This window comes from Notolabrus celidotus, chromosome 6 (assembly GCF_009762535.1).
Source record: "Notolabrus celidotus isolate fNotCel1 chromosome 6, fNotCel1.pri, whole genome shotgun sequence".
Classification (NCBI taxonomy): domain Eukaryota; kingdom Metazoa; phylum Chordata; class Actinopteri; order Labriformes; family Labridae; genus Notolabrus; species Notolabrus celidotus.
Genome location: NC_048277.1, coordinates 4,824,901 through 4,837,577, shown reverse-complemented (window position 1 = coordinate 4,837,577; position 12,677 = coordinate 4,824,901). Strand labels below are relative to the sequence as shown.

At 37.9% G+C, this 12,677-nt stretch overlaps 1 protein-coding gene across 4 annotated transcripts; it reads right to left on the bottom strand.

The window, feature by feature from the left end:
• Window positions 1-7,388: 7,388 nt before the first annotated feature.
• LOC117814999 (charged multivesicular body protein 4b-like) lies at window positions 7,389-10,498 on the bottom strand. Of its 4 annotated transcripts, none has more exons than XM_034686615.1 (6): window positions 10,407-10,488; window positions 9,947-10,140; window positions 9,423-9,519; window positions 9,203-9,320; window positions 8,626-8,823; window positions 7,389-8,510 (listed from the first exon to the last, which is right to left on the bottom strand). In XM_034686615.1, the coding sequence occupies exons 2-5, from the start codon at window positions 10,128-10,130 to the stop codon at window positions 8,659-8,661; spliced, it is 564 nt and encodes a 187-aa protein (XP_034542506.1). In that variant the 5' UTR covers window positions 10,131-10,140; window positions 10,407-10,488; the 3' UTR covers window positions 7,389-8,510; window positions 8,626-8,658. The 4 variants fall into 4 exon arrangements, with proteins under 4 accessions (XP_034542506.1, XP_034542505.1, XP_034542503.1 ...); XM_034686612.1 differs by having other exon boundaries at window positions 8,360-8,510; window positions 8,676-8,823; window positions 9,947-10,230; window positions 10,407-10,498; XM_034686613.1 differs by having other exon boundaries at window positions 8,360-8,510; window positions 8,676-8,823; window positions 10,407-10,452.
• Window positions 10,499-12,677: the final 2,179 nt, after the last annotated feature.

Genomic DNA, 12,677 nt, shown 5'->3' with positions numbered 1-12,677 from the left:
AAATTCACAATACAGTTTAAGATCCTCGTATTAACATATAAAGCTATCCTTCATCAAGCACCCTCATATATCTATGACCTGCTCCATCCTTACATCCCCAGTAGACCCCTCAGATCCTCAAATCAGGGTCTGCTTGCTGTGCCTCGTGTTAGGTGTTAGAGCTTGTGTGACTCCAACTCTGTGGAACAATCTTCTGCCCCAAGTGTGCTGTGCTGATTCCACTGAAGCTTTTTCAAAGCATCTTATAGACACATTTGTTTGTCATGGCTTTTGACCATCTTTTGTAATTTGTTGTTATTTTTTCTGCTTTCATTATTATCCTTATTTATTACACATTGTGTTGTTGCTATTGATACTCTGTGAAGCACTTTGTGACTATAGGTGCTATACTAAATTAAGTTGACTTACTTACAACTTGATACAGGCACAGGAGGCCATATGTTTAAAACATTGAATATACTACAGCTTCAGTTGTTGTTTTAGGGCTGAAGTGAAGAAGAACATGTGTAAAATGTACTGCCAGCTTCAGTACTCTTCAAATGATGTTAACTAAAGTATTGCTAAACACACACAATCCAACATTGTTCCACTTCATTCACCTCTGCTCAAAGTTTTAGAGTTGATCTCTTACCTGATCCCCACTTTTCCCAGAGCTGGGTGTCTGTGGTTACTTCCCGGTCACTAGTTTATTTCCCACGACAAAAGGTGTGGTCTGAGGCCGTCTCTCTTTGACAGCTTCAGCTATGGTCACTGCGGCCGTTGAGCCGTAGAGGTCGTCTTGTGATGGAGCTGTGATGAGGATGGTGGGTGGAGGTCGAGAGATGTAAGCTGCCTGTGGCACAGGGCTGGGCGGTGAAGGTGGAAGACTCAATGTAACTGTAGGAGAGAAAATCACACTGAATATGAGTTAGAGGGTACATGGAGACTGATATTAGTCAGATAAACTCCACCAATAACTTTGAGGGCCCTGAGAGCTCCATCTGCAGACACGTGCAAATAGAAGCTCATGTAATCAAATCATGTAATGAATTCAAGTCCCTGAGAAGAGTTTCTGACTGGTTATGGAGCACACTGAAATTAACTGACCTACAAAAGCCAACAATATAATCAACGAGCAGACTGACAGTCTCTATATTATAATTTTTTAACCCCTGTAAGGACTACGAGGGAGAAAGTGTGAGAAGAGAAGGCTGAAGAGACGGCCTCTCTTTTATTTTATCAGTAAATATTTACAGTGAGTGATACATTTCACTGTTAAAGAGAGCAGGGCAAGACTTTTATTTCCAGAAAACACTGCTTAAAACGAACAGGACAAAATTATTAGTTAAGAGGTACCACTTTGTGTTCTGGGGCTCCAAAGTAGAATAGAAGAGAATAAAACGTTATTCGTCCTCGATGTGGGGAATTGTCTTCGGCTTCAAAAAAAGTCATACACTGACTCGAGTCACAACACTACACACAACAACAACAACAATACAACATTCAGAGACAAGAAACCAAGAGAGCACTTGAGGTTCTTCCCATCCTCACAGTCATGGTCGACAGAAACAAAGATGAAAATATGTAACTGCACTTTAAAAACACAAGATTAGAAGACACACTACCAGTTAAAAGTTTGGAAACGCCTTCTCCTAGATTAATACGTAGACATCAAAACCATTAAAGAACATATATGGAATTATTGAATGAACAAAAAAGTGTTAAACAAAGCAGAATATGTTTTATATTTTAGATTCTGTAAAGTAGCCCCCTTTTTCCTTCATGACAGCTTTGCACACTCTTGGTATTCTCTCAGTCTGCTTCATGAAGTGGTCTCCTGGAATGGTTTCTAATTAACATGAGCCTTGTCAAGGGTTCATTTAATGACTTGCCTTCTTCATGTGTTTGAGACCATCAGTGGTGTTGTTCAGAGGTAGGGTTAGTACACAATGGATAGCCCTATTTGACTACTGTTGTAATCCAGATTATGGCAAAACCAGATTATTTCATAGTTTTGATGTCTTCAGTATTAATCTACAATGTTGAAAATAATTCAAATAAATAAAAACCATTGAATGAGAAGGTGTGTCCAAACTTTTGACTGGTAGTGTAGTTATCTTATAAACAGCCTGAGATAAACAACAACAGAGCATGCAACATCACCACAAACAGGAACGTTCCTCACTGGAGCTTTAAGAAAACTTTCTGCAAACTTAGACAAAATCAGTAACCACAACACAATGCTACACAAATAAGGAAATAAACATAAACAACACAAATAAAGAAGACAACACAATCAGATACTGCTGCACAATAAATACCAAGAAGCAACAGTCAGCACGACTGAAAACTACAACAAATCATAATACAACAACGTAACCATATTCAGCAATAAAATAAAAAAAACGTAAAAACGGGGACCCAGTCAGATAACTCTATCATAAACAAATACAACATACCATCCATTATCTGTACCACTTATACCAATCAGGGTCAAGGTGGGCGAGATGCGGGGTACACCCTGGACAGGTCGCCAGTCTAAGACAGGATTATAGACAGATTCTCACCAACACTTAAAGGCAACTCAGAGTGACTGATTACCTTCCAATCATGTCTCTGGACTCTGAGAGGAAGCTTTTATACCTCACAGACAGACTCTAGGGATTGAATCAGGAAACTTCTTGCACTAACCTCTGCATCACCGTGGAGCCAGAATAAAACTGCAGCCCAATCAAATACCACAAACAACAACACAACTAAATTACAAATACTACAACATGACTAAATATAATAACACAAGAGAACAGCTACAACAAAAACAAATACCACAACACAAACTAACTCAACACAGTGAAACCAACATAAACAAGATAAGATAAGATATTCCTTTATTCGTCCCACAACGGAGAAATTGTTACAGTGTTACAGCAGCAAAGTAGATAGTGCAAAACAGTATAAAGTTAACTGGAGAATATAAAATATCAATGATTACAAAGTTATTTGTAATTACAATTAAAGAAAGTAAAATAAGCATATCTTAAGAAGTATATACACAACTCAAAGTACATTTACACATATTTTTTGTATAATACAACAAATACTGAATGTCAGAACTTAATAAACTCCATCAACACAACTAGAGACCACAGCAAAAACTGAAGAATCAAGTACAAGAACAACAACAAATGCCACAGACTGCAACATAAGAAAATAACACCACACACCAAAAACCTGCAGCACAAGCTGTTTCCACAAGTGTCCAAAAAAAGTCCAAATAATAAAACAACCAACAACAACACAAACAAATATCCCAGTACATAAATACCACAACACAACTGAAAACAAATACTGAGTGTGTCCAGGGCACACTTAGTAGTTATGGACGTTGTTTGGACACCTGTCTTGATGCCACAGTCTGTGATTTGTGTGATTATTTAGGTTTGACCTGAAGTGTAAACACATGTTTTAACTCATAGTCTTTTTAACTCTCAGGGCCAAACGATAAAAATGACCCAGCGAAACAATCAGAGAGGTCGACAGTAAAAGTCCCTATGAAAGGTCTGATAGCTTCATCTTCACGTCCTCATCTTCTGTTTGATACACTTTCTAATGATTGATTCATGAGGAATCAACTGAATGACATTCATGGATATCCTGTGTGAACATTGAGAGTGATGTAAACACCAGAGTCCTGCTGTGAACACAAACCGGCCTGAAGAGGAGATTCTGGATCTGTGATTGTCCTGTGACTGACCTACATGTCATGTGAGTTACCTGCTGATTGGAGGACATCCAAGTGTGTGTATGTGTGTGTGTGTGTGTGTGTGTGTGTGTGTGTGTGTGTGTGTGTGTGTGTGTGTGTGTGTGTGTGTGTGTGTGTGTGTGTGTGTGTGTGCTATTGTGGATATGTGTGTGCGTCTGATCAAAGCGTTTCTGTATGACGAGCAGCAGCACATTTCAAATTGGATTGTGCTAATTTCTTAAGAGCGTTAGGTTTGTATCTACATCTTATGAGCAGGGACAACAGTAATCATTCACAATGATCAACATTAAGGTTTCTAAATACTTTCACCTACTTTTAAAAGTCACCTGACACTTAAATACCAATTAACACAAATATACACACTGGGAAAACAAACATCAGAATAAAAGCGGGTTGGTGTACCAATGAAAATTAGATGCTTTTTTCAGTTTTATGTGAACAATGATGAAGAAAGTAATCATCAACACTTCTATCCAAGAGGAAAATCACACCAGACATCCTCACTGATGATAGATGTTTAACAAAAGATGAATTCTTAACTTTAAATTTAGTTTGTTAACTCTATTCTTTTAGTTTTAATGTTGATGAATCTGCTCTAAGATGATTAGGTCTCCTTTATGATGTTATTCATCCAACAGCTCATAACTTAAAGAACCAAAATAATAAATATTTAACAGATGATATCTTAGATTTAGCATGTTTTCACTTTGAGTCAGGATAAACACATAAAACTCTGTCTATCCTGGTAAAATTTAAACCTGTCTGGGAGCAACTATCCTAAAATCTGAGCCGTATAAATCAAAGGGTCAAGGTGTGCTTGAAAAAGTCTCAGATATTATTTTCCTGCTTGTATCATCAGAGTTCAGGTGTATCTCATTCCTACCTGTAAATTCCTTCTGGCTTGCTCCAGACCCCATCAGGCTTCACTCAGCTGTCTTACAGTCCCTACATGTCCTCAAACATGGCACTCGCATTTTGGTCAGTCTATGACACCGGACATTCAGGAGCCTGTGCTACATCTGAGGCTTCATATAGAGTCAACGCTCCCCTGCTGGTCTCTCTGCCACGCCCTCCCCGAGTCGTCACTGGCTCTGTCTGGCAGACAGACTCTAATCCTGAGCAGTAGTAAGAAGTTCTGGATTTAAAGGGTAGACGAGGATAAATTAGTGTAAACTCTTGTTTTGTTATAGAAACAAATTACAGAACAGGCACATGATTATTTCTGGACCATTATACAAAAATATGTCACATGCCTCAGAATTTCCTGTTACATGTGTTTGTAAAAGATCAAATGTGCCAAATAAATCATCATGCTTGTTTGAATAATCTAAGTCATTTCAGTGTTTTATAAACTCCATTTTCAGCTTAACATGACCACAAAGAGTGTTCAAGTAATAACCTGCACAGGATGAAGGATTTTAACTTACGTGATGTTTCCTGGAGTCCAAAGTGAAACATGTTAGATGTATATGGGTCAGCTGATATAATCAACATACACCAGCTCATCAGAGACATACTGGAGTTAAAGTGACAAAGACTTTTCACAGAACATCAAATGCAGAAAATTATGCTCAGGGTTATTGAGACAACATGTCATCCTGTAGTGGGACCAGCAGAGGGCGCTCTTATTCTGTTAGTCATGATACTGGCTGTTTTCGAAACGGCCTGCTACATACTACCTACAACCTACAAATACTACCTACTTCACATAAATACTGCATTTTAATTTTGTATGCAGTATGACTGTTCTGTTGGATCTGGTCTGCAGTATGCTGGGTCAGGCTTCGCTGGATTTCCGGTTTCGGAAAGCGGAAGTCAACAACGGCCAAGTTGATAGATAAACTGCTTCTTTAGCATCACTTGTGATTTAAAAAGTTAGAAAGTGGTTTATATGGAATTTAATAATTTTCACAGCACATAAAAACTGAGTTCTCCCTGTCAAAAAAATAAGAAGAGAGACGACGTAAGGAGCGCTGTGCGTTGTAACATTGAAACAGTACGCAAGGCAGACTGGTCCGATGCATACTAAGACATGTTCCTGAATCAGTAAGACATAAGGGGAGTTTTGGTATATTGCAGATTTTGCTCTTTTTCACACACTACATACTGAATTTAGGCCAAATTAGTATGTACCGCTAGTGTAGTAGGCAGTTTCGAAAACAGCCTTAGTCACAAGTTTGTAGATCTAATTCAGAGCAACACCTCGGCTCTATAGTGAGCCATAAAGACACATATGGTTGAGTTTGTTTTCTTGAAGTAGTCTGATGTATAGTGTCCTGGATACAGGATTTATATCTTTTATTACTCAAAGTCAACCTAAGCAGAAGGTTTATTTGGTCACTAGGAGAAGTTTGTCCACTGATGGGTTTATACTCCAGTTAGTTTAAAGCCCTGTGTTTGTCCTGCAGGTGCAGCAGGGTACCTTGTGAATCTGAAGCTGAGGGCCCTTACAAAGTTTGGTAAATGTTTTTAGCCTTGGGAATGAGAAAAGGCTGTTGTAGCAGAGCATCACTGCAAGCAGACAGTTGTCTTCAGCAGAAATGTTTATCACTGCAGATTTCTGTGTAACTTTGCAGATCTTATCAGTAAAAATAGGAAATATTTATTTTCAAATCATTCCAGTTAAATAAAAAGGATACCTTTGTCCTCTGCAATCTGTGGTCTGCATCTAACCAAAGTTACAGAAAATCAGGCTCTAACTCTGGAGTACACATTCTTGTCAGATGATCGTCTTTAAGTTCATCATTTCAAATAAAGTCTGTAAAAGCCAAGCAGCAACCTCGGGCCGCGAGAATTGAAGCCAATGCGAAAGTGTAAAAAACTGCAGTTCATCGAGTGTACACTTGAGGCTGGCTCCGGGGGCACCGGAAACCACATACACACCCATTCAAAAAAGAAGCTCTTTACAGCAGAAATAAACATGTTTACAGCCTGATACAAAAAACGAGTGTAGTCTGGATAGCTCATTTCTCGATCGGCACACACTGTACGGGGGGTGAATTATTCTATAACGTGATGGTTCAGAAGATATTAAGATTACGTGTTTTCCATCATGAGAGGCACAGCTGACTTGACTGTCAGGTGGCTCAAGGCCCGCCTCTTTTTCTCACACTAGCTCAACAGAAGTTTGGTTGAGATCAGCATTTCCAATATAGCTGCCGCCGCCGATTGGCTTCAAAACAGATGGGTGACGTCACGGATATTACGTCCATTATTTATACAGTCTATGGTAAAAACATGGAGTGCAAACACACACTACTTTACATGCTGATGTTTTCAACATATTCTTTTACTTATGGAAATATATTTATAGAGTTGTAGGTACACATGTTGTATTTTTACCAATTCATGAAAACTACGTTCAACTATGGTGTGTGATAAAATCACTAATTGTGTCACGTGTGTTTAAGTAATAACTCTGTTTAAATAAATTCCTACCAATCTTTACCAAACTGATGTAGTTTCATAAACCTCACACTTCAACTAGAGCTCCTTGAGTCACATGACAGACTGTCATTAAAGTAAAGAGGTCAGAGCAGTGATAGACTTTTGAATATTACCTCTTTTTCAGAATAGTGCTAATGAAGAAGTTTGATCGCTCAACTATATAACAGGTCAAAAAAATCATGCCTCGTAATGGAAACCATTAAAGGTGTTAATCAAGTGTTTATTTTGTAAATATTCAGAATTTAAAACATAAACTTTCATAAGAAGCACCCGGACAGCAAACAGAATGAATACTGTTCCACGAAATGTAACAATGAAAGCAAAGCAACCGATCAGAGTATTTTAAAGTTTGCACTTGTAGCTAAAACAATGTTCAGAGCTCAAGGGGAAGGAGACAATAATCTCACCAAGTTCACAAACATTAGATATCAGCAACAGATGTTAGAACTCAACAAGGAACGAGAACAACAGCCTGATATAATAATACAACTCTACAACATCTGTAGCCTGTGTGTGACTGTGAGGGCCGTACAGGACATAGAAGTCCAGTGTCTTAACACAGTCCCTACTTTCACATATTTTAGAGTTTGGATGATGTCACTAAAACACTCTGGCATTGTTCCAGATTAATTCAGCAGGGAGTTTCATAACAGGCTTTAATGGCTGCAACATAATCCCAGCAGATAAATCTGTAAATCAAAGCAGGTCCTCTTAAAGTGCTTCTTATTAACAGGCTCAGATTGTTTTTCTACAAGCTACTTAATTCATGTTTACAGAGACCGACCTTTAGATAACATCAGCAGAAACAGTCCTTACATCACTCTTCTTAAGAAACAAAACTCCATCCAGAGAGGCAAGACTTTACAAAACACTGGGGTTGCTCTAACGCTGCTGGGATCAGCTTGTTCATGTTAGTGAACTTTTTTAAACATTTTCACACCATTAAGGCTCCTTATTGTGTTGAAAATAAAGTCACTGGGCTAAAATCTCAAAGTCTAAAACACGGTCACAAATAACCCCAAAATGAGAAGTTCTCTGTCATCATTGTTGGACCAGATTCTGGTTTACAGGTAACAAGAAGCGGAGCAAGAGCAGGAAACGTGTTATCTTTATGTGCATTAACTGCCCGTCTATTTCCCAATCATTGAACACTTACTGAACAAAAACTGATAAGGTTTGACTTTTTTTTATTCCATCCTTCACTTTCCTCTATTGCTTTAGGTTGTGGTGTGTCCAGGCTGATTGTGTGTTTATGAGTCATATACCCAGCGCCTCAGATAGTCTAACTGGTCCTCCACCTCGTCTTCCTCAGTGTCGACTTCTGCAGGCAAAACAAAGTAAAAAGAAACTGAGTGGTTCGTCTTTCTTATGAACTTCAGCTCTCCTTCAGAGCTTCTAAAATGTGGAGTCAGCTACAACTGTCTGAATGTACACACAACAAAGAATCCATGGTGGACACCGCTGTCTTATCAGTGTAATCTGACACCTGTGTCGTCATGCTTCCTCCCTGGAGGAGAAGATGATGCACTGGATGAATCTTCAGGATAACAGACTCTGTCCTCCTTACTGTCCTTCTCAACAAAACTCTCATCCAGATTCTTCTCCAGCCGCTCCAGCTCTGCCAGCAACTCATCCTGACGGGAAACACACACACACACACACACACACACACACACACACACACACACACACACACACACACACACACACTGATTATTAACTAAAGTAAACCTTGTGGAGTGCTGGGCTGATTGAACCATAGGATTGAACAGACTTCTCAATTCAAGATTACAGCTGACCAACAGAGGTGGGCTACCTGACCCGTTTTCCCTCTGGAAGCTTTTTTCACACCACACCCACACCTCTCCTCATAACCACACGCTCAATGTGTATTTGCACATAGAGCAGAGATGTGAGGTCCAAAGTGGTCACTACAGACGCATGTGGAGAAGCGTAGTTACACCAGGGTAGACTGGGTACAACACTGACATGAAATCCCTGAGGGGACAATACCTCATTAAACTCCAGTCCGAAGCTCACAGCGGTGTAGAGACTGTCTGACATGTTCAGGCTGTCAGCCTGCTCATCTGTGAAGTCCTTCATCAGATCATTCACCTTGTTGACAACATTTCTGAAAAAGTAAATATTGTTCTGTCAGGGTTCAGCTTTTCTCTTAAAAATGAATCTCTAATACACAGATTGATCTCTACCAAGAATCGCCTCCTCATCTTACTTGTCTTCATGAGCAGCCCTAACCGCCTTGATGGCACAGTCGGTGTACGTGAGGTGTTTCTCATACCACTTCTTTCTTCTCAGCGCCTGCAGAGCCACTGGGAGGAGAGCACATTGAGAGACTGGATATAAGAGGAAGTGAATTAAATTAAATGCACAGAAAACAGCTGAATCATGGGGCTTCAGACCTCTGGACAGATTACTGATGTCATTAAGTACAGACACAAACTTGACTTAGCATGCTAGGTTAGGAAGAATAAATAATAAATAATAAATAATAAATAATATGATGACTACCTTTGTTAAGGCTCCAAACAAGCTTATTGAGTGATAGACTTAGAAGGGCTCATATTTAGAGCCATAATAAACTGTAATCATAAACCTGCCACATAGCCAGGACCAGTAATCGTTAATATGTGTTTAAGAAACATTACTTCTTATATTAGCCTAAAAAAAACTATGTGTTGTTGATGTAAATTAACTCAGTTATCTAATTCAGACTATATTTAAAATGCAAACTCTCACCAGGTCTGTTCTTCCTGCTGTTTGTCTTTGCGAGCTGAAGTTCCTGCTGAATCCTAGTCTTCAAATATTCTTTCTTCTTCACCAGAAACTCCTCTCTCTCCTGAAGACTCTCTACCTTTCCTTGATTACAGGTCCTCTTGTCCACCTTTTCTCCTCCGCTGAACATTTGAACAGACTGGGACATGTCTGTGACTCTGTGAAGTGATTAACCCACCGTGTGATAATAAACACAGTTAGCTCCTGTTCTCCAGGTAACGGTTTAGCATTAGCTTAGCTAACGTTAGCTGCCAAGGAGACAAAACAAAATAACCTTTCTGTTATTTCTCCAACTTTTAAATATCTATTAATATATGAATAGACTGTTTTTACCGCCTCTTTTGGGTATAATAAAGCTGAAGGAGTGCAATGTTATTAGTTGAACACAGGCCTACGGTGTTTTTAAAGTAAACTTAAGACTTACCTTTTTAATCTAGCTTCTAATTTGGAGTCATTTCTTTTTAGCCCTGGACTGCATCATTATTATTATTTTATTTTTTAACATTATTATTATAATAAGTATTATTTTATGGAAGCATATCTTATTTAAATATTTATTTATCTATAACTTGTATTCATTTGAACTTTTCTTTCCACTATTACTTATTTTATTAATTTGACTGTATTGATTTGATTTTATTTTTAAGTATTTTTTTATAATCATGCCTTTTATAATTTTACCATTGCTGTTGTTTTCTCTCTCTCTCTTGAAGCACTTTGGGCTGCATGTTTTTATGTATGAAAGGTGCTATATAAATAAAGTTGAGTTGAGTTGAGAATTGTGTACAAATAAATATATCTATGAAAGCCCTAAAAGGACATGATTAATATATTTTGTTTTCTCGAGATAAGGAGTTGTTATTGTAAATAAAATGTATTTAATCATGCTAGAGCTTCCGTACTAAACATAACAAAAAGGAGAACATATACATATGGTAATCAAGTTCCAGGTAATAGGAAAGGCCCTTTATCAGTTTCTTTAATAGTTTTTTTTTTTCCACAAACATTGTTTAGAAAATGTTGCCTCAGTAGAGAAAAAAAGACATTTATCTTACAGGTTGAAGATCAAAAACACAAAAAACTAGCTTAGTTCCCTGGATGACGTGAGAGAAAAGAGAATGTATTTAATCCTGTAGTACGGAAGCATAGAATTGCGCATGCCTACTACACACAAACATCAATAAACATTTAGAGCGGTATCGTTGTGACTGAGAGAAGAACATAGACTGTATAAAATATGGACGTAGTATCTGTGACGTCATTCCTCTGTATCTGAAGAGCTGTTTTGAGGCCAGTCGGCGTCGGCAGCCATAGTGCTGCTGTCGAGTGATTGTGACGTAAAGAGGCGGGCTTTGAGCCTCCTAGCCAACAGCTACAGTGTTCCTGCCTGTCAATCAAGTCAGCTGTGCCTCTCATTGGAAAACTAGTAATCTCAATATCTTCGAAATTGCTGCGTTAGAAAAAAATTCACCCCCCATACAGTGTGTGAGAAATAAGCTATCCAGACTACACTGGTCTTTTGTACCAGGCTGTAAACATGTTTATTTCTGCTGTAAAGATTGGCTTTTTTGAATTGGTGTGTATGTGATTTCCGGTACTTCCGGAGCCAGCCTCAAGTGGACCCTCGATGAACTGCAGTTTTTAGCACTTCCGTATTGGACTCATATTTTTTGACCGGTGGTTGCCGCTTGTACCGAAGCCATAAAAGAACATGATTAAAAACATTTCATTTTCTCTGTTTTCTTTAAATAACGAGTTAATTTTGTCGTTATCCGAAGAAAACAAAGCTTGTTATCTCAACTTATTTTTCTCGTGATAATGGGATAATTTATCTCATTTTATCCAGAGAACAAAGCTTGTTTTTTTGTGTTTTTGATCTTCAACCTGTAAGATAAATATCTCGTAACAAAATGGCTTTTTATTCTTTATTGAAGCAAAATTTTCGAAAAAATGTTTGTGAAAAAAACAAACAAACATTAAATGATAACAGGCCTTTCCTACTGCCTGCAGTTACTTGGTTACCATATGTATAAATGTGCTCCTATTATGTTTAGTACAGAAGCCCTAAAAGAACATTATTAAATACATTTTATTTTCTCAGTTTTCTCCTCTTATTTGACTCGTTATTTGGTATTACAAAAAAATTAAGTCGCGATCTTGAGAAAACAGAAAATAAAATGTATTAAATCAATGCTCGTAGGGCTTCCGTATATAGCTGACTCTATGTGGTTTCATTTGCTATTATGCCACAGACAAGCAGGATTTGACAGCAGGTGGCGGTACTGGATTTAGGATGCATGCAATAAACAAGGAAGGAGAGGCTTTAGTTTTTAAAAAGTAAACAATGTATTATTGAAAAATAAATTATGTATTTATGTATTATTGAAAAATTAATTATGTATTTATGTATTATTTATGTTATCATAAAGAGGGAGGCTATTCCATAAAGTAGAAGGCTGTTTTATAAGGTCAGTAGATTAATCTAATCTATTAAAGTGGATAGAGGACTTCTTAAATGAATGATCAATTGAATTAAGAAGAGCTATTCTTGACACTGTTGTTGCTATCCTTAGTACTTTATGACTTTATTGGTTTGTACAGTGATACATTTTAGTGTACAGGTGGTCTTTTATAATAGATTGGTCTTGGATTTCAAAAAGGAAAAAAAGTGTTTTAAAATGAAATAAGGTATTCA